Below are 27,990 nucleotides of genomic sequence, written 5' to 3' on the forward strand. Positions count from 1 at the left end.
CTGAAACTATAAGGAAAAAATCAAATTTTCGCAATTAAATTCGCAAATTGTATAAGAATTGGCCGCAATTACCGAATGCCCAATCTATAAAGTTATGTGAATAAAGAAAAATATACAGCAAACCCCTGTATTTAACAAATTCTTGGTGATTAAGAAGAAAAGCATGCGTCCGTCTCAATGACGTCGTTTCGTTCTGTCGTCGCACTAATGAAAGAAATTGAAAAAATGTGAAATAATTCCTCAAAGCTATGTGCTATGTGTTCAGCTGCTAATGAGGATGATGTAAATAAATAATAATATAATGTGAAATTGTTATAAGTTGATCAAAGTGAAAAAATACAAATCTTAAAATGAGTTCTTCGCATCCTCCAAGTGAAGGCAATGTGCCCAGTGCAACAGCAGAATCCGCTCCACCAACGCCATTACCAACCAAACCGTCAACCTCTAATGAGGTTAATGGAAATTCCTCCATACCTCCAAAAAGTACTGGGGATGTTGCAGGAGAAACAGCCATCAATGAAACTTCTAAGCCCATTACAAAAGCTACCAACCCGATGGGTGATGGTAGACGCCTTATACGCACCATACGACCCATAGATGTAAGAAAATTACAACAATCTGGATTGGATCGTAAAATAGCAGAAGCCTTAAGTAAACAAAAACAGGCGACGAAATTGAATACCAAACCAACAGCAACAACACAGCAATCACTACCTACGAAACCCCTACCAACAATCAACTCCAGCCCCAGCTCTGCATCAAATGTGCCTTCCAATCATGTGAATAGTGTGAAAAAACTTCCCACAACAAGTGGAGTGTCTGCAACATCAACAGCTTCTGCACCATCAAAGGCGGCACATCCAACAGTCCATATGCCGGTTAAAACTGCTGCTGCTTTAAAATCGCCTTGTAAGTTTAGATTATCGTTTGTTTTTGTTTTTATTTATTTTAGCACGTTGTTGCAATTTGTTTTTAATTACTGCGGATCGCTCTTTCCAAATCATGTTTTAATTTTGGTTTGGTATATTAAACATTGTATACACTCAAATTTGAACAGCCTGTGGCCGAAGGGTTAGTGTTGTTGTCTACAACATTCTTGTACATGAGTTCAAATCCGGGACTTGTATTGTTATTTTTGTTTTTGTGCCGACCTTTTATGATACCTAGATACAAATCGTGGACTATTTTTGGATATCAGTAATGTTTTTTAGCTACCATTAATAAACAAATGGTAGTTGAAAAAAATTACTGATATCCAAAAATAGTCCACGATTTGTATCTATGTATCATAATATAAGAGATCAGTTGTTAATACATAAAGTTTGAATTAGCTGAAAGTAATTGGTTTTTTGCAATTTTCCCAGGCATTTTTACCCTTTTCGAATAGTGGGGAAAAAATCAAGGTCCCTTTGGAAAATAATAGATTTAGATATATCTTTCAGTTACGAAACCCTCAATTCCCTGCCGAAGGAAGGAGAAATTATCGATTTTAACGCTTAAAAACATTCAAATTTTTTTTATATCTACTTTACACCATGGCGACTTATATAGAAGGTATGGTTTCCGATACCTGTCTGATATTTATATTCATGCAAAAATATAAAAATATGCATGCAGAAATTTTAGGAATATACATGATAGGAATTCAAATTTTTTAATCAAATAACAATCCAAATTAAAGCCCAAACTTTTGGTCCTGGTAGAGTTTTCAAAACATGATTCTATGAAAACAAGCAAAAACATTGAGTTCGGCCGGGTCAAACTTTTAATGTCCTCCACCATTGGGTAAAGAAAACATGTTCTTATAAAAGTATCTGAATTCAAACGTGTTGTACTTTAAACTACAAATATCAGTAAGACCATTTGGATAATGCTGTTAAATTAAAAAAAAAACAAAACAAAAAGGTTAGGCCATTATAGGCGGGCCATACCAAAACGGAAACCTCTATAGAAAATTTTATACTTTAAGGTTTGTAATGTACCACATCTTTTAAAATATCAAATTTGAAACAAATTCGTGGGTAAATGTGAATAGTATTATCAAAATACCGAATATCAAATACAAATGCAAATTTTTAGACAAACCCGCGAAAAAATGTGGCCAAAAATCATCAAAATACCGAATATTGGGAGGGGCTGATGCAATATGCTATGGGGGCTATAACAAAACATTAACCCATATATAATATGAACTGCCACCGGATCTAGAAACCATTACGAATACAAATACCAATTTTTAGACAAATCCGTAGAAAATACGGCAAAATTCATCAAAATACCGAATATCGGGAGGTACGGTTCTATGGCGGTTCTACATAAAATGTTTCGCTGCCGCAGCTAGAACACATTATGACCTACAAATACCAATTTTTAGATAAATCCGTGAAAAAAAATGTGGCAAAACTCATCGAAATATCGAGCGGGTACCGTTCTATGGCGGCTATATAAAAACTTGGACCTATACATACAATGTTTCGCCACACGAGCTAGAACCTATTATAACCTACAAGTACTAATTTTTAGACAAATCCGTGGAAAAGTGTGGCAGAAAATCAACAAAAAACCCATATCGGGGGGTAACATTTTATGGGGAATATACCAAAACGTGGACCGATATATCCTATTTTCAATGCCAATCATCCTAGGCACAATACAAACTGTTCTGCTAAATTTTGACACTCTACGTCAAATAATATGGCCTGTATCGTGATTTCAGTAGACAGACAGGCGGACATAGTTAAATCGACTTAGCATTTTATGTTGATTATGAATATATATATACTTTATGGGGTCTACGACGAATATTTAGGGATGCTACAAACGGAATTACCAAGTTAATATACCCTCCTTTTCATGGTGGAGGGTATAAAAAGAAAACCTGACATTTATATTGATACGGCCAATATTAATTTTAGGAACCCATATATGGTCCACATTTTATCCATATATTTCTAGGTATGAAAATTTCACCCATTAGGGCTTTCCTCCAGTCTCATCGTCATCATTTCTCCATTGGAAATGAAAAAAATAAATTAAGATCCATCCTATTAGCTGTCCAAGTGGTCACCAAGTGGAAGGAGAGGAGAAAAGAACGAAAAAAAAGAATTTAATGTTGGCAGAAAAATTAAAGGAAGGAGAATGACGTCGAGAAGGATCATGTCAGAGTCAATATAGCCTTTTTGTGATGTTATAGATAACAACAGGATCTGTGTCTGAATGCATACTGAGATCAGGAGTCGAAAATTCCCCAATAATTCGTAATTGATTAAAGCGGTACAGTGCCATAAGAGATGATCAATTGTTTCATTCTCTTCCTTGTCCTTGCATGGTTTGCACTACTTGATGTTAGAACTATCCCATTTGGACGTTCTTCATCGGATGTTAATCGGATGTTGTTGTGTTCTCTGGGAAGGAAACATCTGGCCGTGGTTTGTTGTACTAGCCCGCTTTTGCTTTCTTCCTAATTAAGAGTAGCTCTTAAGCTGTGGAAAACTGACAAATGAGGGCGTTTTAATTTCTTTCAATATTGCAATGACCAGGTACCCCGCAAAGCCGGCAGTGATGTGCAGACTTTCCAGTTATAGAAACAATGACCCTCCTCAGATTTCCTTGGAAAAGAAAGAAATGTGTTTCACTGATTTTAACTTCTGGGTCAGACCTGTCAATGAATGCTAGTCGGAGGTCGTCTTTGGGGCTCTTCGATGCCACCCTCTCATAGGGATTCTTTCTCTATGTACACGTATATTTCGAAGTAGACCTTTCTGAAGTATCCATGGTTTTTCGTCTTTTCCCTATCATGCTGCTGCGGAGATAACAGATGGAGTAAAGGCTCCCGCCCCATCTTGCATTTATGGAAAGGGTCCTCTTGACAGATGGCGCTTGTGCATGAGAGGAAGTTTTCGAGTACGATTATCTTTCAACTAGCTTCTCCGGTTTGCAAGCTTTGCAGCGCGGGAATAGTAACTACTCAGATCAGCTACCGATTGCTTGTCCTTAGTTTTGTTGTTTAGTGCTAAACTACATATAGCCTCTCGAGTTTTTGACAATCCAGACCCCTTAGTACAGCTTTAGTAGCTTTACCTTAGCTCTAGGTCCCGAATTTGTGATCATCGTAGCCTTATTTTCCCGAAGAAGAATCCTTTCCACCAAAAGTTCACCCTTAGGTAAGAGGTACTTTGAACCTAAAATTGGTCTCGATGTAGCAGATGGGCAAATTCGGATCCTCGTCCACGATTTTGCGAAGTTACAAAACATGATTCGTAAAGAATTATCCTCATCTTCCATCTGACTCAATCAGGTCATCGTATGTGAGCTTGATGTTATTCATCAAGTCGTCGATGCGGTCAGTTAGGCTGGAATCGCCTGGTAGGATCTCATCCTTGCGGTCGGAGATTTCCTCATTATGGACGTCCTTTTTAGGTTTCGCTGGCGTACTGTATTGGTCGTACCATTCTTTGACTTCACACCTTTTTTTGTAAATAATTAGCCGTTTGAATAGCCTCTTCGCCACCTCAGGTGCCAAGGCAACCACAACTGTAGTGAGATTCTGTAACTTATTTTTTTTTGGGTTACGACAAATATCGATACCGTTAAATCGCAAAATTTGAATGAAGTGTCTAAATTAAAGAACTGTTGCTATCGCTAGAGCTTAGCAACATTTTTTTTCTTGGTCGCTAACTTGCCGAAAATAGTCGTTGGTTGCCAAATAGAGGGATTCTCCCTCCTAACATTGAAGTGAATAACTTTTGATGTCGTCTAATTATGTTTTTGGTACTTCTTTTGATATCACTTCCTACAACAAAGTGCTAGGACATAGAGGGTATACGACAATCGTATTACAATCATATAGAAATGAAAAATGAAAATGGTCCTCTTTGTAATAATAGTATTTCCTAGTCCGGCACAAAAATGGTCAGGTATTAACCCCAACAGAATGTATTACGGCGTTGTTTGTTTTTCTTTTATCAAAACATGTCGTCGATCCGTACATTACACCACATTGTAAATGGGTATATCTATGCTGGCTATGGGATTTCCCAATGTCCGTAAACAATAAAAAAATCCATGATTGCTCTTTCTCGTAATTAGACATTGCGGGACATTGCGTTTGTTAACATTTAAAATATAAATACTATTCCTGTAAAATAAAAATATACCGCAATATGGCACTTTTTTCTCAACCATACCACAGCCCTTTAAAATTATACCTTACAACGAAAACCAATTACTATACAAAATAATAATATTAATATACGACACTTGCCACGGTAGTCCACTGATACTGTATGGCCCAGTTGGCTAGCAGGAGAGGTACTTAAGCTTACACTACTTGTCTTGTATTCTCAGCAACTCAAGTTCAAATCCCGTCAACAACACCAATTAACACACATACAAAATTCCATTCACGATGGTGATGGTGTTGGTATCTATCTGTTACGCAACACACACGAAACCGGTCGCTATATTTTACGACAAGCTGTTTTCGATTTTATTTCTAAAAATAACCCTATGCTTATCATGAACATTTGACAAAATTCGAGTTAGTCAAATTTGGCCGAGTGCGTTGAGATCTTCGGCGAAATTAGTAAAACAGAATAATGAGGGAGAGACAAGACCCTCGGTTCGAGTCCCAATGGCGGCATGATGGGTTGGTTGTCTAGTTTTTTATTATTATTTTGTTTACGATTTATAAAATATTTCTAAAAAAATAAAATATTATTTCTGCGAAAACATTAATTTTTTAAATCGTTAATAACAATGTTGATCAATTAAAACTGGCGGTTAAAACTAAAAACAAAATGTTACTTTATTTTGTTTTTGATTAAACCCTCCACGATAGTGTGGAGGGTATATTAAGTTTATCAATCCGTTTGTAACACCTCGAAATATATATTTTAGACCCCACAAAGTATATATATTCTTAATAAACATAAAATTCTATGTCGATGTCCGTCCGTCCGTCTGTTGAAATCACTCTAGCTTCCGAACGAAATGAAGTACGTTGATAAAATTTTACTCAAATGTATATTATGTCTGCAGGAATTTTCGTATTGAAAATGGGCCATGTAGTTTTGAAAATGGACCATGTACCTGCCGATATTCGGTATTTTAATGATTTTAGTCATATTATTCACCGGAAATGTTTCAAATTTGGTATTTGAAGATCGTAATGAATAATACAGCCTATGACAGAAAATTGTCTATAGTCCCCATATAACGCCACCTCCCGATATTCGGTATTTTGATGATTGTAGCAACATTATTCACGAGAATTGTTTCAAATTTGGTATTTGCAGTTCGTAGTGGGTATTATAGCCCATAACACAAAATTGTCTGTACAGGTTCACTTCTTCGTATAGCCCCCATATAACGGCACCTCCCGATATTCGGAATTTTGATGATTTTAACGACATTATTCACCGGAATTGTTTCAAATTTGGTATTTGACGTTCGTAATAGATACTACAGCCTAAGACATAAAATTGTCTGTTTAGGTCCACGTCTTCGTATAGCCCCCATAAAACAGCTCCTCCCGATATTCGGTATTTTTGATGATTTCAGCGACAATATTCACCGGAATTGTTTCAAATTTGATATTTGAAGTTCGTAATAGATGCTACAGCTTAAGAAAGAAAATTGTATGTGCTGGTCTACGTCTTCGTATAGCCCCCATATAACGGCAAATCCCTATTTTCGGTATTTCGATGATTTCAGCGACATTATTAACCGGAAATTTTTCAAATTTGGTATTTGTAGTTCCTAATGGATACTACAGCCTATGACAGACAATTGTCCGTGTAGGTCTACGCCTTCGTATAGCTCCCATATAATGGTACCTCCCGATATTTGGTATTTTGATGATTTTAGCGACTTTATTCACCAATTTTTTTCAAGTTTCACATTTGAATATTGTAATGGCTTATGGCAAAAGTTGCCTATGCAGATCCACGTCATCGTATAGTGTTGGATTGGCGTTCAATTTTATACTTTGTTCATTTATACTTTGTAATTTATTTAACATTGTGTTCTAGCTAGCCTTGATAGAAAATGTGTATGCATTGAAAATATTTTCTAATTTTCTTGTCATTCAATAAAATTCAATTGCTGTGAAAAGTCCTCGGCCTTATAATTCCAATAGGTTATGGGCCCTTAAAGAGCTTCAACAATCGACAAAAGGATCAAGGATTATCAAGAAATACTAAGGACATCAATATTTCCAGGAACAGAATTCAATAAGGAGTAAAGGCAATATGGCTGAAGCTAAACCAAGATTTTCAAAATTGAACAATTCCAATTATGCAAATTGGAAATTCAGAATGGAACTATTGCTAAGGAAGCAAAATCTATGGAAGAAAGTAATTGAAGGACCAAGACCCCGTGAAAATCGAGGAGAAGCAGGTAATATTATAAATGCGGCAGCAATTAGTGATTGGGATGAAAAGGATGACGAGGCAAGAGGCACAATCGGTCTCTTAGTGATGGACGATCAATTATGTCATATAAGGCACCTTAAAACAGCAAAAGAGACTTGGAATGCTTTAAAAGAGTATCATGAGCGAAATACATTAACGAATAAAGTCTTTTTGATGCGTTCTATATGCTCATTGAAGCTTGAAGAAGGAGATGATGCGGTAAGCCACATTAATAACATGAATGATTTATTCACAAAATTAAGAGATATCGGTGAAGAGACATTGACGGATAAATGGAGTGCTGCTATGTTACTCAGTAGTCTTCCAGAGAGCTATGATACGTTGATAACATCACTCGAATCACGCAAAGAAGAGGAGATTACGTTCGCATTTGTTCAACAAAGGGTCATTGCTGAATTTGAAAGACGACTACATTCTAATGGCGTTTCAAATGATGCTGTTATGAAAATTGCTGACAATTCCAATAAGACGTGTTTCTTTTGCAAAAAGCCTGGTCACCAAAAGAAAAATTGTGTAAAATATAAAAATTGGAAAATAAAGCAAGACACCAGCAAAAACAAGTATAAGGTTCACGCGATTGAAGAAAAGCAGGAATCGCCAAAACCGCCGAATGATTTTCTTTTCAACTTTGGAAGTGCAAGTAAAGGTTCTTGGTTAATCGATTCAGGTGCTACAAGGCATGTGGTGAACAATAAAGAATTTTTTCGATCCTTAAATGAGACATACAAAAGTACATTGCAATTAGCAAATGGCGAAAATATTTTTGTTCAAGGATTAGGATATGGTGATTTAAAGATAGTGAATGATAATGGTGTTGAACGAAAAATTTCAATGAAAGAAGTTCTTTATGTACCTACCCTTGTTGGGAATATTCTATCAGTTAGACAACTGTCAAAGGATGGATATGAAGTCAAATTTAAAGGAAATGTTTGTGAAATTACACAAAGAGATATAACAGTCGGAATTGCAGATGTTAGTGGAGAAATGTATATTTTAAGGACACCAGATGCTGTTTGTACCTTGACACAACATAATGAAAATTGTATTCATCAGTGGCATCGCAGATTAGGCCACAGGGATCCAAAAGCAATTCGTAAAATGGAAGCAGACGGATTAGTTGAAGGTATGAAAATAGTCAACTGCAATATTAAAGAATCTTGTGAAACGTGCATAAAAGGAAAAATGACTCGGCTGCCTTTTCCAAAACAGTCAACATGTTCATCTAAAGCTCCACTAGATTTAATCCATACGGATGTATGCGGACCTATGCAGACTGCAACAGCTAATGGAAAACGTTATATTGTCACTTTTATAGATGATTTCTCAAGTTTCACAGTGATACAATTGCTAAAAGAGAAGTCTGAAGTGGAAGGGACTATAAGAGAATTCATAAAGTTTTGCAATACTCTTTTTGGCAGTAACCCCAAGGTAATCCGTTCCGATAGAGGCGGTGAATATACAGGAAAACGTCTACAAGATTATTTAAAATCGGAAGGTATCCAAGTTCAATTTACCACCCCTTACTCTCCACAGCAAAATGGTAAGGCTGAAAGGAAGAACCGCACACTTGTGGAAATGAGTCGATGTTTACTTATTGACGCTGATTTACCAAAATCATTCTGGGGTGAAGCCGTGTCAACAGCAAACTACATACAAAATCGAGTGCTAACGAGAGCAACAAAACAAACTCCTTATGAATTATGGTATGGTAAGAAGCCAGATGTTTCAAATATTCATATATTTGGTTCAAAATGTTTCGTACATATACCATCTGAAAAGCGGCAAAAGTTAGATTCAACGGCAAATCAGATGATTTTTCTCGGATATGATGCAAATTCAAAAGGCTATCGATGTTACGATGCGTCTAAAAACAAGGTTGTCGTAAGTCGGGATGTAAGATTTACAGAAGTAGAATTAAGAGATTGCTCAATGGATTTCCCACAAAAGAAACAAGGCACATTACAGATTGAGGAGGAGAATTTACCAGTTTCAGATTCTGTTTCCAATAGTGATGAAAATCTAACATCAAGGTCTGTTTCAAGTAATCAAGAAAATGAAGGAGCAATCAGTAATGTGCAAATTCAGGAGGAGAGTGAGAATGATGAGGAGCAAACAGTACGCGTGTCCAAAAGATCAACTAAGGGTATTCCAGCTAAACGATTAATAGATGAAATTTGGATGGCCAATCACGAACCAGAACCGAAAACGTATGATGAAGCTATTAAAGGCGATGATAAGGACAAATGGTTTGATGCTATGCAAGAAGAAATAAAAGCTATGAGAACTAATAATACATGGGACATAGTACCATTACCTGAAGGGAGGAAAGCGGTGGGCAGTAAATGGGTTTTCAAATTAAAAAGAAATGCCAATGGGGATTTTGTTCGTTATAAAGCAAGACTCGTTGCCCAAGGATATTCGCAGAAATATGGAGTAGACTACAATGAAGTGTTTTCGCCTGTCGTCATGCATACAACTTTTCGAATGCTTCTCTCTGTTGCTGCGAAACGAAATCTGATTGTACAACATATAGATGCAAAAACCGCATTTCTCAATGGAAATTTGGAAGAAACAATCTACATGGTACAACCGAAAGGTTTTGAAGATGGAAATGAGAAAAATGTTTGTTTATTAAAGAAGGCCATATATGGGTTGAAGCAAGCTTCAAGGTCGTGGAATAATTTATTGAATGAAACATTGACAAAGGCAAAATTAAAACAAAGCGTGAGTGACCCCTGTTTTTATTCCGGATATATATTAGACCAAATATGCTATATTATTATATATGTTGATGACATAATTTTGGCATGTTCAACAACTGATCAGATACAATGTATAGAAAAAATATTATCTGACAGTTTTGTTATGAAGAATTTGGGAGATATAAGAAGTTATTTGGGAATTCAAATTAGTAAAGATTTATATGGAAATTATGAAATTTGTCAATCCCAATATATTAAAAGATTAGCAGATGAGTTTGGCCTAGGAAGTTGCAAGTTGTCAAAATCTCCTATGGATATAAATTACGGAAAGAAAAACAATTCAAATTTGTTGGAAACTAATGCAAAATATCGAAAACTTATTGGTCATTTACTTTATATATCTGTTAATTCGAGACCAGATATTTCTGCATCAGTATGTTTCTTGTCACAGAAGGTTTCAAATCCGTCGGAAGAAGATTGGAAACAAAGTAAACGAGTTGTAAAATATTTGGTGCACACTGCAAGCATGAAATTAAACTTGAGCAATGTTCAAAAAGATAATTTGGAATTAATTGGTTATGCAGACGCATCATGGGCTGATGATCAAATTGGAAGAAAGTCAACAAGTGGTCGCATATTTTTTTATAATGGAGGAACAATATCATGGACGTGTCAAAAGCAATCCATCGTCGCTACTTCCACTTGTGAGGCAGAATACATATCTATGTCTGAAGCCGGAAAGGAAACTAAATGGTTGCGACAACTGCTCAGAGATTTCAATGAACCTCCTACCAAACCTACTGTTATTTTCAATGATAATCAAAGTTGTCTTCGAATTCTTACAGATGATAAATTTTCATTTAGAACAAAACATATGGATATTAAATATAAATTTACAAAGGAATTGGTGAAGAACAATATAATAATTTGTGAATATTGTCCGACTGAGGATATGATAGCGGATATTTTAACAAAGCCTCTACCAATATCAAAACACGAATTTCTACGTTTGAAGTGTAATATAAAATGAACGAGGAGGAGTGTTGGATTGGCGTTCAATTTTATACTTTGTTCATTTATACTTTGTAATTTATTTAACATTGTGTTCTAGCTAGCCTTGATAGAAAATGTGTATGCATTGAAAATATTTTCTAATTTTCTTGTCATTCAATAAAATTCAATTGCTGTGAAAAGTCCTCGGCCTTATAATTCCAATATATAGACCCCAATAAAACGGCTACATTCGGTATTTTAAGATTTTAACCGTATTTTTGACGGATTTTATTTTTTGAAAAATTGCCAAATTCGTTCCGAGTGGTGAAGGGTATTCAAAGTTCGGCCCGAGCAATATATTAAAAGTAATGAATTCTAAAATTAAAAAAATGTAGTAGCATAAGTTGAAATACTTGTTCTTTATCCCCTAATTGCTTTCCAAATAGTAATCGTTATTTGTTTTTCGTTTTTTCTTCCTTTAGCTGCTCAGCCAAAGTCCACAAACGTAAAACCAATAATACCACCCAAAATTACAATTACCGCGCCGGAAACAACATCGCCTAGCCACGAAGTCACTAAGCTACCAACCACAAATGATCTAACTCCTGAACAACGTATGAAACATGTTAAAAGTTTGCTACATCAAAAGCTTATGCAAAGACAGAACTCCTCACCGCCAACATTCTATGTCAATGAAAAGGGGCAAAAACAATATGCCCATCTGAAGCCGCCCAGCAATGTAATGCAGCAGTCTCCGCCACCTTTACAACCACCAGCACCACAAACAATTCCAAATTCAGCTACTACACCCTCAACACCACCCTCACGGATTTTCACCAAAAATTCCAGACAATTATTACAAAATTCAGATGTGGAACGAAGGCATGATCAGCAATTCGCTGGAGATCCAAAAGTACCGATCAATAATGGCACCCAACATGTGAAAGCAAGAAGTAATACTGCCGCTCCACCCCAACATTATGCCATTAGCCATGACAATCAATGGGGGTCAACACCAAATCTATATCAAAAATCGGGAGCCTTCTTGCCATATTCAGCGCCAACTATAAGTGGAAATCAATCGAGAAATCCCTCATTACCCAATCATGGGGGAGATGAATCGCCATTTAATATATATTCTCATATAAATCTGCCTGCTTCACACAGCTTGAATGTGACACAACACAATTTTAAGCTCAACAACCACAATAGACAACAGCCTTCGGATCAATGGGGTGAAATTTTTCAGGATAATTATAATCGCAATGCGAACCATATACCATATTTGTCAACAACAGCCGCTCAACATTTGCCCAATCTAAACCAAGCGCTGCCCACAACAATTGCAAACAAAAATTATGGCACACCTCCACCGCCAGCACCCCCACCCCTTTCAGCCTCAGCAATGGCAGATCATTCAACACCCGAATCCGAAATGTCAAACATCCCATATAACAATAATCCCGATATTATGATAAAACCTCTGAATGCCAACAACAAAAACTTGCTAAATTCTCCATATGTCTTTAATAAAAACTTTCAAGGACATGCATTGCAACACAGCACCCCCAGCAATAAGCTACCAACAAAGCCAAAAACGCCACAAAAATCTCCCCAAGATATAGCAAGGAAGCTAGATTTTGATGGACAAACCAAGCCTCCAACTACCATTGCCAAACCACAATATTACACCGCACCTAATGTTCCACAAATCAGTGGTGGTGGTGATTGTGATATACCCAAGGCTTCGGTGAAGCCAGTACATACTCAAATTTCAATGGTCAAACAATCTGAGACATCACCAGCTTCAATAGCGAAACAACGAATTGTAGTACCCGATGTATCTCCCCTAAAGACTCCTTTTCCCACAGCAAATGTGCCGCAGGAGGCTCCATTACCCAACATTGATATCTTTAAGAAGCCCTATCCATCACCAAATCAAAGTTACTATCAAATGTTGGCACACAACAATGTCATGGAGCCCCCCACAACCTCTTATCACTTGGCCAATAACACATCCGATGCAGAAGAGGCTGCTGCTGAGAGTGTGGCAAACACAACTTCAACTGTGTCCGTGCCTGTTAATAATTCCCTAGCTCCCAATTCGCTAATTGTTCTGGAAAACAAGGTACTCTCCCAGGATGAAATGATTGATTTGACGGCCTTACGTTTGTCCACCTCTAAATTTGATGCCCCACAGCGTTTTGCAAGGCCTCACAAGCCCATTCCCGAAGTGGTTATAAAACAAGAAAATCCAGATGATTTTCCTGCAGCTGAAAGCACCTCTACATCACCCAAAATACATGACTCTTCGGAGCAAACCTCGGTTACAGCTGCAAGTCCACCCTTGATACAACCTCTGAACAGTCAAAATCCCAATCAAAAAGGCATGGTACTTATCTCTTCAAGGCAAAATAAAAAGATTATTGTAAATGCCTCGAAGTTGCAGTTACCGCCTGAGAAGATTGCAGATTTGGCAAAGATTATTGCCCAAAGGGCTGTGAACAAGGCATCAAACACAAGTGACCAAACTGGTAAGATATCGGGGGGAGAGCGTCAGATGCAAATTGGCAAAACCACAGGGGAAGATCTAAAGCCGAAAACCATTGCCGGGCAAAAAGTTTATCTGATTGTGAGAAAAAATACAACCCCTCAAAAGTCGGATGGAAATACGGCTACCACACCGGCAATTGTGAGTTTTACAAATAAGCAAGTACCTCTCCAGAAACAAAATTTCAACACTCCTTATCAACCCCAGCCTACCTTAAATCATGAAAGTCGCCAAGAAACCATGCCCTCTAAATCAACAAAACTCTCTTATACGCCTACCAAATACTTGAAACCAGCTGTTGAAATAGTGGATGAGCCCATGGATGAGGATGACGAAGAAGCAAATTTCTCCGCTGTTGACTTCATTGCATCATTGGCCAATAACAATCCCATTACCGAAGAAACCCAATTAGAATTATCGCCCGAGGAGTTGAATTTAAATGCCTCTTGTGCCATGAATCTATCACCTCTGCGTATACCAAATGCTGCTTCACCACGTAGACGTCACGCTTCCACATCACAGTTTACCACACCGGGCGCCGAGGATGTTATCAGCCCCAGGAGGGTGCGTACCAATTCCCATATGGACATTGGAAAAGTTGTAAATATGAACAGCGATGATGAGTACAATTCCTCCTATGTACCCATGGTGGACACAATTATTATCGAAAGTTCCAAGGGCCGTGATGTTCTGCGAAAATCCGTAGATAATGGAGAGAAGGATTCCAGGCAAACGCCGATTTATAGGCTTGGTGTTGATCCTAATTCAATGTGGCAACCGATAAATACAATTGGAGAAAGAGGAAAAAAGTCATCATCCCCGAAAGTCACCAGTACCATGTCGCCACAAGAAGAACTCAAACAATACCTAAAAGCAAGATTACCACAAATAAAAATAGTTTCACCCTCCAAATTATCACCTATTAAAAAAGATATGTCTATGCCTAGGGATATTAATTTTAAGGTGTTAAACATGGCAGAAAACTCAGTAGAGAATTTGAACAGAAATATGAATTCAGTAGAATCTGCCAAGGAACACATTGGCAATCTTAATGAAAAATTGCCTGTAGAGAGTTCTAGAAATATTTCCATTGGAACTCCCACTAATGATTTGAAAATATCTGAAATTATAAGTGCAAGTCATTCCGATGGAGAAGATCAAATTAGAAAGATTTTGATGGGGACTTCAGTTCGGAAAAAGAAAGAAACAACCACAACAAGTATAGATGTGAAGGAAATTTCAGTTCCCAATAAGGAAGAGAGAATATTGAGCAAAAGAGATTCTATGCCAATGGAAAACACTCTTCCTACAAGCGAACTCATGATAAACACACCAATGGAAACGGAAATTTCAGTTCCCAATAGAGAAGAGAAACCTCAGCAACAAATTACAACAGATGAAACACCTGCCAACAAAACTGATAACCAGAATTCGACAAAGAATTTCGAACAGACGTTGAAAATTTCAAATAATGATAAGAACATAACTTCCTCGGAAGCTGGAATTGGCAATGAAACGCTGTCGGAAACTTACAACTCACATTTAGGAAAAGACAATGAGTCGTCCAGAGCGAAAGAAGCTGAGCCGATTACCAAAACATTAAATATTTCTGACAAAGAAGAGAATAAATCCAAAAACGGCGAGCCAAATTCGATAGTTTCGAAAAGAATATCACGTTTTAAGAAGGGTAAAATCAATTTGGTACAACGTAATAAACCTACAGCGCCCACGGTTGGGGCAAAGAAGCCAAAAGAACAGATGTCAACGGTGGCCACAACAAATAATGCTGCAGCCACCGCAAAGGAGAACGCACAACAAAAGCTCAAAGATGCTGCAATTTCATCAGATTCTATGAAGACGAAAGGAGATATTGGAATACAGCAGAACAAAGAAATAGAACCAAATTCAGTAGGCACCAATGCAGATTTAATCGAAACAGCCGGAGAGAAGGATATTGAGACTAAGGGAGAAGATCCATTAACAACTAAGGCATCGTCTTCCGAGCAAAACCGAGCAAAAGAAATGTCAAATGCTGTGGAAGTTACTTCAGATTCTTTAAATATTGCAGAAAATTGCAGGACTGCGAAAAAAGGAGAGAAAGAAATCGAGGAAGCATCCTGCGCAGAGCCGAGCACAGAACCAATATCAAATGCAGCAGGAAATTCTTTAGAAGAGAATGATCCCAAAACTGGTGGAACAGCATCGATTTTAAATGAAAGTGCTTTAACAACCATTGAATTGGAAAACAGAGAACAATTAGGAAATCTAGCCGAAAATTTCTCTGCCCAGGAGAACCGAAAACCAAAGGAAAAAGCAATTGCTGGCATGCAAATTAGAGGGGAAAATCAATCCAATACTGGCGGAAAAACAACACAGGAAATCGAGAATCCAGCAATTGCCGAGAACAATCTTGAAGAGTCTAAAATTGCATCTTTGGACAAAGAATATCCATCGGCATCTGTAGAGGTGAAAGATTGTGAAAAAGCCACAAAACAAGCCCTGATTGAAACGGGAAACGAAATGGATATCAATATGACCAAGAATGTTTTTGGGGATGAAGATGGAAACAATCAGTTGATGGAAACATCACAAAGTGTGAACAGAGAGGATATTGATTCTTCTAATTCTGTATTGCCTGAGGTACAAACAAATCATGCAAATGAAACTGAGACTGTTTTAAAAACACACCAAGATGTGGCCGAAACGAAATCCTCTAAAGATGATAATCAGGTTGGAAAGAGCGTTTTCGAAACACCTGATGGCACTGAAACAATTATTACAACCCAGGAGTGCAATGAAGACATCGGTACCGAAAATTCTATTCTTTTCGAACATCCCACAAATCAAGTATTAAAAGAATCACCCGAAGCTCAATCCTTATCCAAGGCATCTTCAATTGCAACAAGTGAAGATATGGGACCACAATCCATATCCAAAAGCTCTGTAGTTTTTAAAAGTTCTGAAAAACCTACATGTCCAACATCCGATGAAGCAAATACAGATGGTTCAACTCAACCCCTCTCCAAGGACTCTGAAAATCTTCTCGTTCCCATGGAACCAATTGAAAATACTGGTACTGAGAATTCGAATGCAAAACCATTAGAAACAAACACTGCAGCTCATTCCAAAAATTATGAAAACGATCCCCTAAGTTCTCAAGTTGAACGACCAGATACTTCCATTCCAGAGGTATCAAAAAAATCTGAGGAAATTTCTACAACCGAGTCTCTTTCTTTGGACTCCAATTCTAAAAATGAAAACAATGACACCTGCCAAAGCATTGAAACAATCCCGAAGCCTCCTATTTTAACGGAGAATATCCCCACTCAAGCAGGAAATATTGGATCGTTGGGAGCAAATGATGATGTTAACCAAAACAAGAGGTGTACTGAAGAAAATATAACAGATAATAACACCACGACAATAAAAGCAATTGAGTCTAAAAATCAGACACCTGAAAGTTCTGAAGGGAGGAATATCTGTCAGATGCCGGAGGATATTTCTTCTGGGCCGGGTATTGAAGGTGCTCAGCATAAAGCAAATGTTGAGGTAGATGTAAATAATTCGTTGGAAATTTGCAGAGAAAATCAAGATCTTTATGAATCAAGGGAAACTGGAAAATCTCTTGAGAATAACACAGGTTCCTCTCAAATATCCGACGGTGAAGAGATACGTTCAAAGACCTTAAATGTGGAACAAATAAGAAAAACAATCGAGGTAGTTATGAATGAATCTCCTCACGATTCCTTATCGGATAATCATTTGGGTACTGAGCAAAATTCTTTAGAAGCTAATAATTCCTCCAGTGTAGATAAAGCTGCTGCCAAAAAATCTTTAGATGCTAAACATTCCAATTCCCAGAATTGCAACAAAACGTCGACCCCCAGGGAAATGAGAAAGTCAATCAAACAGCTAATGATGAAATCTTTGGCGGAAGAAAGCAAACCAACTACTTCCGGAACATTCTCGCCAGCACTGGAAACCGCTGCTCAATCCAAAGAATTACAAACTGTCCAGATTTCTCTTGCTGATATTGTAAAGAATCCACCAACAACGGGGCAACAGACACCCCCACCAAAAATACCCTTTAAAAGACCCATTAATCGAATGTCAAGATTGGAGCAAATTAAGGGTATAAGGGATTTACTAAATAAAATTAAGAAACCCGAAGAGAAGGAAGTGGAAAACAAAGGCAATAATTTACCTGGAGCAGATGCTGGCAAGTCGAAGACAAATGAGGAGTGTCAAGTTACTCTAAATATGTCTCAACCCACAATAAGTATTAAAAAGCTGAGCGATTTAATACCAGGTGACAGCTGGCTGCAGCGTAAACGTCATAAATCGGAAGGTGAATCTGAAACAGTGCCGGAATGTGCGGACTCTCCATCGGGATCACATGAAATTTCTGAAACGCCAAGTCCCATAAGACGTAGAAGATCTACCCGATTGGGTTTGTGTAACATTAATGAAAGTAAAGTGGACATACCTACGAGGGACATACCTGCTGAGGGCAAGATGTCAGAAGGTCTTAAGACTTCTAAAAATCAAAATCAAATACCTTTAGGCATGGATGCGAAAGATACCAATTTGCCAGATGATAGTCCCACAAAAGACAAGGAAAATCAATTAAAATGTTCTAGGCGGACACGGCGCTCTTCTAAACAAGGTGAGAAAAATAATGACCCCACATTTGTGGAAATCAGCACAGAAGAAGTGGGCAAGAGAACTCGACATGCCTCTAAGACCGCAGATGTTGCTTTCACTCCCTTTGATAAATTAAAGGACACAAGTTCTTGTCCCCTAAAAAGAATACGTTTATGCTCGAAATCCAGTGACACCGAGCACACCTCTGAGAGACTTCCTCATTTATCGTCTTCGCTTGATATTAGCGATTCTTGTCATGATAGCACCACAGAACATAATTCAGGGAAAATCTCAAGCCAGAGTCCACGAAAACGATTGCGCAAAACATTGGATGATATTAAAAAATCCCATAAAATTGCCAGTGACTCGGAGGATGAGCGAGAATTTGATAGCATATCCAATGGCTATGGAGATGAGGAGGGTCCCAGTGATTTCCTTGGGTTTGAAGACAATTCCTCCCTAGGATCATCGAGTAAATGCAAAACTCCTGATACACACTCCATGGATGGCCATGAAAAGAATTCACCTACCAAGGCTTCCACAACCAAGGGGGGCACATTGAAAAATTGGCTTACCACCGGCAAGGCAATTTCACCAACGTCCATTAAAGATGGAGTGGCATCCATAACGACGCGGCAGCGTCAACGTTCTATGCCACTGAAAAAGCGTTGGGATGCCAAACAAAAATCAATAGAAGAGACTGATATAACCGATGATAGCACACCTGCCAATGATGAGGACGATGATGATGAAGAGGTGCAGAAGAATGCGTTAGCAGAGGCCTTAGATGAAAAGAAAATCAAGGGAAATAAAAGATCTGTAAAAACTGTGATTAATAGCGATAAGGATTCATTAAGTGCTAAAAGGAGGAAGAAGGATAACAAGAAGGAGGCTTGCAATAGCAATGTTAGTTCTAATACCACAAAATCTATGGCTGAACCAAAATCGGTGGTGATATCCTTAAAGGGGGAGACAACAAACAAAATATCTGAAACTGATTCTGATACCCCCTCGGCCGTTGGTCGGAGAGTAAAACGCCCCCGGAGGCGTTTAATTTCCGATGATTTTGTAACGGATGCAAAAAATAACAGGGAATCAAATGATAAAGTTAATGAACCACCCAGAGTGGAAATCACCGTCGAAGAAAAGCCAGCAAGCAGACGCAAACAAAGATTTCCCCAAAAAGAAATGCAAAATGAGATTGAAATCATAGAACCATCAGAGAATAATACGGCAACCAATGAAAGTCTTGTTGAAACGAACGATACGAATGAGGAGCTACTCATACCTATGCCCTCGAAGAGAAAACGTGAAAGAAAAAAGAAATATGATGTAAACATTCCTGAAAGCGTTGCCACTAATACACCTGCAGCTAAAGCAAAAAGAGAGATTTCTATAAAACCGACAACATCTTCAAGGCGGCGATCGAAAATCGATCGATCACAGGCTGTAGAAGAGGTGAGTCAAGAGGCCACAAAAGAATCCCTTGAAGTCTCACAAATCAATGAAACTGCAATCGAGCAAACGGAAGAGTTCACAACGCCGTCCAAGCCGAAAGGCAAACGGGGAAGAAAAAAGAAAATACTCACAGAGTGCGCATCATCAACCTCAATATTGGATGATGGAAAAGTGGAGAGTCCACAGAAAATCGTAGAACCACTTGATGTCTCACAACCCACGGAAGAGTTCACAACACCACAGCCCAAGGGTAAACGGGGAAGAAAAAAGAAAATACCGAATGAAGTTGATACGCCGGAAATAAGTACTCCTCAATCTGATGAACCCAAAACACCTGCAGCACAGAGTAGGCCAAGACACAGGACAGCGGAAAATCAATTTAATGTTCGCCTATTGCTCATAACCAAACGTGAACAATTGGATACGGATGAGGTACTAACATTCGAGTCCAATCCAGGTTCGGGACCAATTCAGTGTGGCCTCTGTTTGAAACGTACCACCGAATCCAAATGGATAATTCATTTGTCACAACATTACGGTGTTGGCTGGAAGATTGGAGAGCAGGAAGTGGTGAGTAGCAAAATAAATTTTTAAATAATAATACCCGCTTGTAGCCTTAATCTCGATGGTCAGTACAAAGTATATTTATTCCTGATCAGCAAAAAATTCTATGTCGATTTAGCGATGTCCGTCCGTCTGTGGGAATCACTCTAGCTTTCGAACGAAATGAAGTACGTTGATAACATTTCACTCAAATGTATATTATATCTGTAGGACTTTTGGTATTGAAAATGGGCCGTGTAGGCCCCCATATAACGGCACCTCCCGACATTCGGTATTTTGATGATTTTAGCGACATTATTCACCCGAAATTGTTTCAAATTTGGTATTTGAAGTTCGTGATGGATATTACAACCTATGACAGAATATTGTCTGTGAAGGTCCACGTCTTCGTATAGCCCCCATATAACGTTACCTCCCGATATTCGATATTTTGATGATTTTAGCGACATTGTTTAATGGAATTGTTTCAAATTTCGGTATTTGAAGTTCGTAATGGCTGATACAGCCTAAGACTAAAAATGGGCCATGTAATTCCACGTCTTCGTATAGTGCCCATATAACGTTACTCCCGATATTCGGTATTTTGATGATTTTAGCGACATTATTCATCTGAATTGTTTCAAATTTGCTATTTAAAGTTCGTAATGGATACTACAGCCTATGACAGAAAATTGTCTATGCAGATCCACGTCTTCGCATAGCCCCCATATAACGGTACCTCCCGATATTCGGTATTTTGATGATTTTAGCGACATTTTTCACCGGAATTGTTTCAAATTTGGCATTTGAAGTTCGTAATGAATACTACAGCCTATGACAGAAAATTGTCTGTGCAGATCCACGTCTTCGCATAGCCCCCATATAACGGTACCTCCTGATATTCGGTATTTTGATGATTTTAGCGATATTTTTCACCGGAGTTGTTTCAAATTTGGTATTTGAAATTCGTAATGGATATTACAGCCTTTGACAGAAAATTGTCTGTGCCGGTTCATGCCTTCGTATAGCTCCTATATAATGGTACCTGCCTTTATTGGGTATTTTGATGATTTAAGCGACATTATTCACCAGAACTGTTTCAAATTTCGTATTTAAAGTTCGGAATCGTTACTACAGCCTATGACAAAAAATACTTTTGCAGAACCACGTCTTTGTATAGCTTCCATATAAAGGTGTTCATTTGAGCGGTATTTTTCGGGGATTTTTTTCAATTTTTAAGTTCTTTCCGATTAGTGCAGGGTATAAAAAGTTCGGCCCGACCGAACATAGCTTCTCTTTTACTTGTATTAATTACATGATTTATACTTATATTATATTAGAATATACTTATACTTATATTAGAATATTTTTTTTTGTTTTTTTTCCTACAGGAAATAGATTATCGTCCCTCAGTTCTAAATGCAATAATAACCTTTCTCAAAGACACCGAACTAAAGGGCTTAGCCTGTCGCATGTGCAACAAACTCTATCGTTCGGGCTTGGGACTTTTAACGCATATTGAAAATTGCGGCAGTGAAGCTCAACGGGCGGACTGTGAATATTGTCATCGGAATTATGCTCTTAGTACGTTGACTGCACACGTACGATCGTGTCCGGAGAAATTCAAACAATTGAAGGAAACCGAATCATCCGATGCAGCTGATATTGCGGACACGGCGCCGGCGGAGGAACAAGTTTTAAGTGCAACAGGTCGGGCAAAACGTCACTCGACAATCAAGGCTGAAACGAAAATCAAACAACTCGGTGCCGATTTGATTACGAATGCTGAAGAAAAACATGATTTCAATCCACAGGATTTCATACGTTATACAGCTCCGTTGGGTGATGATGTGCGAGAAAAGTGGTCCAATGATATCAGGAAATTTGAAAAAGCCTTTTGTCCGAACAAATTGTGTCAATTTGTAAGCGATAAAATCGAGCAGCTAGAACAACACATTGCATCTTGTCGTTTTATTGCAAAACCGGGCTATTATTGTACAAGTTGTAAACGGCTTCGTTTCGAAACCGAAAAGGAAGCTGTGACTCATGTCAATGCAACCCATCATCCCAAAGAAGATTTTTCTCTATCCGATTCGGATTGTAACATTAAAACCGATGATGAACAATCATCGGATGATGGTGATAATGATTTATCCGATGCTGTCGAAGAAGATGAAAATGAATTGAACGATGTGGAAACTGCTAAGAGTTTTAAGAGGAAGAGAACATCAAAAGCAATGCCAACCGGAATTAATTTCCGCAAAAGAGGTAGGATATATATGTTTTTAATAATACTAAAAAACAACAATACCTTGCCATAAAAATATTTTCATTTCACCGTCGGAGATTTAATGTTTCAAACTAATTTTTCTAAATTTCACTAAATTGAATCGTTGGTAATTTAGGTCCACGTAGAAAACGTAAGTTAAATTGTATCGGATAGCATTGTTCCTCTACAAAACGACGTTGTAGGCCTAATAAAAGTGATGATAAATAGAAGACTTTTTACTGGCTTAATTCATGGGTCAGTTTCGCCAATAATTTATACTTGTTCACCCTACGTCCTTTGTTCCTTTAGGAAGCCCGTAAAAATGTTCTATGCCTCCGAATCTTAAGTTTTGAACTAATCGTACTTGAGCACCCCAACTAAGTACTGGTTGGTCAGTTCGCCCATATAAATCTTCATACGATTTCTTGAGATTTAGCAACAGAAATAATTAATATAACCAACCCTGTGGTCTACCTCTCTTTGCTGCTGCATTGTTTTCTTCCACAAAAATTCCACATCCCAGCATGCTTCCGGCATGCTTTATTAAAAAAAGGAACCCTATTATTATACCCTACAACACTATGTGTTGGGGTATTATAAGTTTGGTTTGGCTAAAAATTATGTTACTCCTCGAAATATTGGTTCCCGATATAAGAAACTATTTATGCATCTTTCTATCTCGCCGAGCAGAGACGATTTAGCTATGAATGCCCGTGCGTTCGTCTGTCCATGTTAATGGATTTGTGGAGTTGATCGCATAATGGACAAAAGGCTTGAAATGGACAAAAGGCAGAATTTTTTTTTTTGATTTTACAGCTGCTCTACAGGTCTAAATTATAGACCAATCGAGGCGGAATTTAGCAAGGGGCTAGAGTTTAGGGCTGGTCAGAAGCCTATCATCTTTTTTCGTCATCGGACAATTTTTACCGGGTAAAATAGACCATTACTTTTATGTAAAAACAACATAATGGTACGGGTATTATGTATTTTTACATTTGTTTATAACATGGAGAAGAAAGCGAGATAGACCCATAGTTACTTTTGAGGATATTCATAGAATCACTTTCTGAGTCGATTTATGCATGCCAGTCCATTAGTCCATGTATGCATTTACTGGGTGAGGTAAAAAACCGCAACAAAGTCAAACGCCATAATTTTTAATTTTTTTTTTAAATTTTATTAAATGAAACGAAAAGAAATTTCCGAAATAGCATAAAATTTTAGAATAAGTTTAGATTTGTTCGAATTGGTCACCTTTGGCACGAATTATGGTCTTCAAACGGCCAATGAAACCGTTACACGCTGCCCGAATGTTGCTCTGCGGTATTTTGACCCATTCCGGAGATTTTGGTTGACATTATGCGCTGGAAATGAAGCGATGAGCCTCATTTTATAACCATTCTTGGGTGGCGCGTTCTGAGTGCGATGGTGCTGAGTCCTGTTGGAATGTCCAAGGTCTGCGGCCAAAATGTTTTGCGTGCTATTCGACTTTTATTCTGATGCCATGGTCGATTAATATGAGCGGAGAGCGCCCATCGGCTGTTATGGCGGCCCACACCATCACCATGGCCGGCGCATGAGTTTTGGTGGCCAACCGCAGGTGCACATTTTCAGCTGACCTCTTTGGCAAGTAAACATGACCATTTTGTTTGTTTACAAACTGCTGGACAACGAATGTTTTCTCATCGCAGAAACTCAAATTCGGCAGTTCACCTCTTTCGGCCAAGCGAAGCAACTCTTTAGCTCTTTTGAGTCTATTTGCTTTTTGTTGCGGTGTAAGTTCTTGCACTTTTTGGAATTTCAATGGCTTTACCTCGAGTTTATTTTTCAATATTTGCCGAATGGAATATTGCGATATGTTCAGCTCACGCGACATTTTTCGGCCATTTCGGGTTTCGATCAAGTCGCTTCTTTACTTTTCGAACCATTTCTGCTGATGTTGCGTTTTTCTTCCGTCCAATTCCTTGACGGCGGGCTACGCTCCCAGTATCACGATAACGAGCGATGGTACGAGACACAAAAGATTTATTCACATTTAAATGCTGAAGTGCTCTAACGATAGTCAATTGTGGTTTCCCAGACAAATTTAACGAAATCACGCTATCACGTTTGAATTCCGAATAATTTTTTTTTTTTTTTTGGAAAATTCTCACCAAAATGCTTTGTACGCTTGTAAACAATATAAAGAGCTATCGCTGGAATAATTTTAACAGCTGTCGGACGAGTGTTTTAGAAATGAGAGCAGTTTAAAGTTGTTTGCCGTTTTTTTCATCTCACCCTGTATTTAGGGGTTCAAATGGACCAAAAGTTAAAATTTTCCTGATCTGCAATGGTTCTACAAGTTACAATTAAAAAACAATCGATATGGAATTTTGCATGAGGTTAGGGTTTAGAACAACGCAGAAGTCTAGCACGACTCTTGAATTATATTAAGAGGGCAACTTGGACCACAACTTTTGTGTGCAATTGTTTAGGATACCTATTAGCTCATAGCACATAGAGTGTAAATATAAGCAAAATATCTCCGGTAAGAAACCAAAGGTAACATTTGCGCAGGACAGTATGGATTTAATTCAAATAATCGACTAAAATGTGTTTGGACTTAAGAACGTTTTCAAATATATAACAGTGTTGTAGGATATCACATGGTCGGCCCCGCACGACTATAGTCTTTGCTAATTTGTTTTTCTCATTTCCTTGAAATCTCCTGTGGTTTGAAAAACTTTATACTTTTATAATTTTACTTCACTTTTTTCTTTTAGTCTTTGAAAAACGCAACCGTGATGGCCCAAATAAAATGGTTTTGGAAAAATGGTTAAATTTGTAAGTACTTCCCAAAATAATCTATGAATTTACTTTTAACTAATGGCTTTTCTTTTCCTCTTCCAGCACAAGCCTGAATTATTCCATGAAACCCTTGTTTGAGAATTTTAAGCCGCAATACGCCAAATGCAATATGGAAAATTTGGAAAAATATCTACCAAATCAAAATATTTCCATGAAATTTGTCATGTCAACGAAGAAGAAATTGCCACCTGCCATTGGTTTGCCTCCCGATGGCGATGAGGAATGGCAACAAATTGAACGTTTTGAAAAATTCCATTATGAATGTAGGTCAATTGTTCTTTGAATTAAAAAAAAGATTACTAATTGAATTTCTTTCAGCTGATGCCATTTGTTTTGTGGGTGCCCCGATTATCAGCTGTTCCTGGATACCATTACCCAATGATGTTCGTGAACAATATCTGTTGGTAGCCTATCGCAGAGATATGTTTAAGTTTACAAAATTTCAAAATCCCAAACGTTTCAAAACGAGTTTAGTTTTGTTTAAAGTTACGCAAAATAAGATGCATGGCAAACGAGTGCCGGAAATGCATGTGCATTACATCATTGCCATAGAAAATGGTCCAGTTTATAATATGGCATTTCTACCAAGTGGCGGCTACAATTTGGAGGATAATCGTCTGGGTTTGGTTGCTGTGGCAACAGCTGATAGTAACATAAATATTTATGCCTTACCCATTGAGGTGTCTCCGAAAGCAGAAAATTCCAATGACCTTACAGTAATTGAATTGAAACCAAGTTTTGAATTAATGATAGACATTATGAGCCAGCATGGCAGTAGTGATGATCATGTCTTGTTAAATCCGCAATGTTTGCAGATATGTTGGTCGGAGGTAATATTATGAGTTTTGTATTAAAATTAGAATTCTAATATATTTTTCATTTCCGTAGTTTAATGGCCACAACCATATCTTTGCAAGCTATTCAAATGGCTGTCTGGGTATGTGGGACATAAGTGATGATGCTGAAGAGAACTTAAATCGGTTTGAAGTTAATGGTATCATACAATATGCTCCCTTGAACTACTTTTATGTGGGAGAAAAGGGCGTACGCTGTAAGTTGGAGAATTTTTTAAAAAATTCTATATAAAAGGAAATTTTTTTACTTATTTCCTCTTTTCCAGATTTTGCTGTACACTATGACAGCCTTGGACCCCGGTGGCTGGCATTAAATTGCTTTTACCGCAAATTTCTTATATATGATATACGAAATTTCAATCTGCCTATACCATTGAAGGAAGATTATGCACGTAATGTGGTGCGTGGTCTGGAATGGTGTCCCCTATGGGAACCTGTCATGGTGGCCTATTGTGATGCAATACCAAATAGTGAGTATTGTAAACTTTTAAACAATACATTCATATCTAATCTATAAAATTGGCAATTTTCAGATGGCCGTAGTGTGTTATTGATCAATCCCACAAATATTATGTCACAACAACAAAAATTGGATTTTGTTGTCAGTGCTGTTACCGGTGTCCACTATAATCCATGGACAAATATGTGTGTGGAATCGGTGGATAATGGTGATATCGTATTTATGGATTGTCGTGAAATGCACTATGAACTGGTGTTGGGTAGAAAATTTGGCGAGAGGCGTATACTTTCTTCGATGGACATTAAACAATTGGACGGGACACCACTGAAAAGACTGACGGATGTTAAAGAAAATGAAAAACTTCAAATGGAATGGTCAATGTATGATAATGACTATAAGGAGAAGTATGGGTTGGTTTTACAACCATTGATAAAGGTAAGTGCATTGAGAAGAGATGGGGGAAAAGATCATATATAAATGATAAAATAGGTTAAATTTACTATGTACTTTTAGACAATTTTCTATCTCTTTTGACTTTTTTAATTTTTGTTTTTCTTTTACCAGCTCAAGGAATCATTAAAAAGCACTTACTTGAGTGAAAAACGAAGAGCTCCCATTAATGTTACACCCTATTTGCGTATCAATACCCTGCGTTGCAACCTCAATAAAAGTGCAAAGAAATTAGTTGCTGTTGGCTATGAAAATGGTTTCATACGTATTATACATTTCGATAAGGACTCACAATACCGGAATTGTTAAGGAAAACCAAAACAAACATTATGAAAACATTGTATACTCTATTGTAAATAAATTTATTATTATAGTATATTGTGTAATATACATAAATATTATTATTAAAAAAATTGTTAACCTATGTAGTCTCTATGAACTCTACATAATAATGTTTAATTTAATTTATTACAATTTATTTTTAATACTTAATTTAAGAGACTTTGTAATATTTTGTTTTAATTATTTTGAATTTATTGAATTGTTCTTTTTTCTTGATATTTAAATTATTTTTTAATAAATATGTACATCTATCATAGTTTTTTTATTATTAAGTTTGATCTTTTTTTGGAATAAAATATATTAAAAACAAGTCATGAATTTTTCCAAAAGAACATATTGTGGAACAAAAAAAAGTAATTCTTATAACAATGAACAAAATTTTTATATAATAAATTATGTGAAATAATATCTAAAGTTGTTTTTACTCGAATGTGTTTACTTAAT

The 27,990-nt window shown here is 37.4% G+C and overlaps 1 protein-coding gene across 1 annotated transcript; it reads left to right on the forward strand.

Annotated features, from left to right (window-relative positions):
- LOC101888303 (uncharacterized) lies at nt 1–27,990 on the forward strand. Its single transcript, XM_005182423.4, has 10 exons — nt 1–909; nt 11,611–20,351; nt 21,716–22,592; nt 25,356–25,416; nt 25,483–25,703; nt 25,759–26,270; nt 26,329–26,491; nt 26,561–26,764; nt 26,828–27,189; nt 27,319–27,990. Exons 1-10 carry the CDS (start codon nt 351–353, stop codon nt 27,511–27,513), a joined length of 11,895 nt encoding a protein of 3,964 aa, XP_005182480.2. The 5' UTR covers nt 1–350; the 3' UTR covers nt 27,514–27,990.

Source organism: Musca domestica, unplaced genomic scaffold (assembly GCF_030504385.1).
Source record: "Musca domestica strain aabys unplaced genomic scaffold, Musca_domestica.polishedcontigs.V.1.1 144, whole genome shotgun sequence".
In the NCBI taxonomy this organism is placed as follows: Eukaryota; Metazoa; Arthropoda; class Insecta; order Diptera; family Muscidae; genus Musca; species Musca domestica.

Excerpts from the sequence above, each read along its gene's own strand:
- LOC101888303 (XM_005182423.4), top strand. The coding sequence starts at position 351 with ATGAGTTCTTCGCATCCTCCAAGTGAAGGCAATGTGCCCAGTGCAACA. Across the intron at positions 20,352-21,715 it reads AGATTGGAGAGCAGGAAGTG|GAAATAGATTATCGTCCCTC; the intron begins GTGAGTAGCAAA and ends TTTTTCCTACAG. Across the intron at positions 26,492-26,560 it reads GGGAGAAAAGGGCGTACGCT|ATTTTGCTGTACACTATGAC; the intron begins GTAAGTTGGAGA and ends CCTCTTTTCCAG.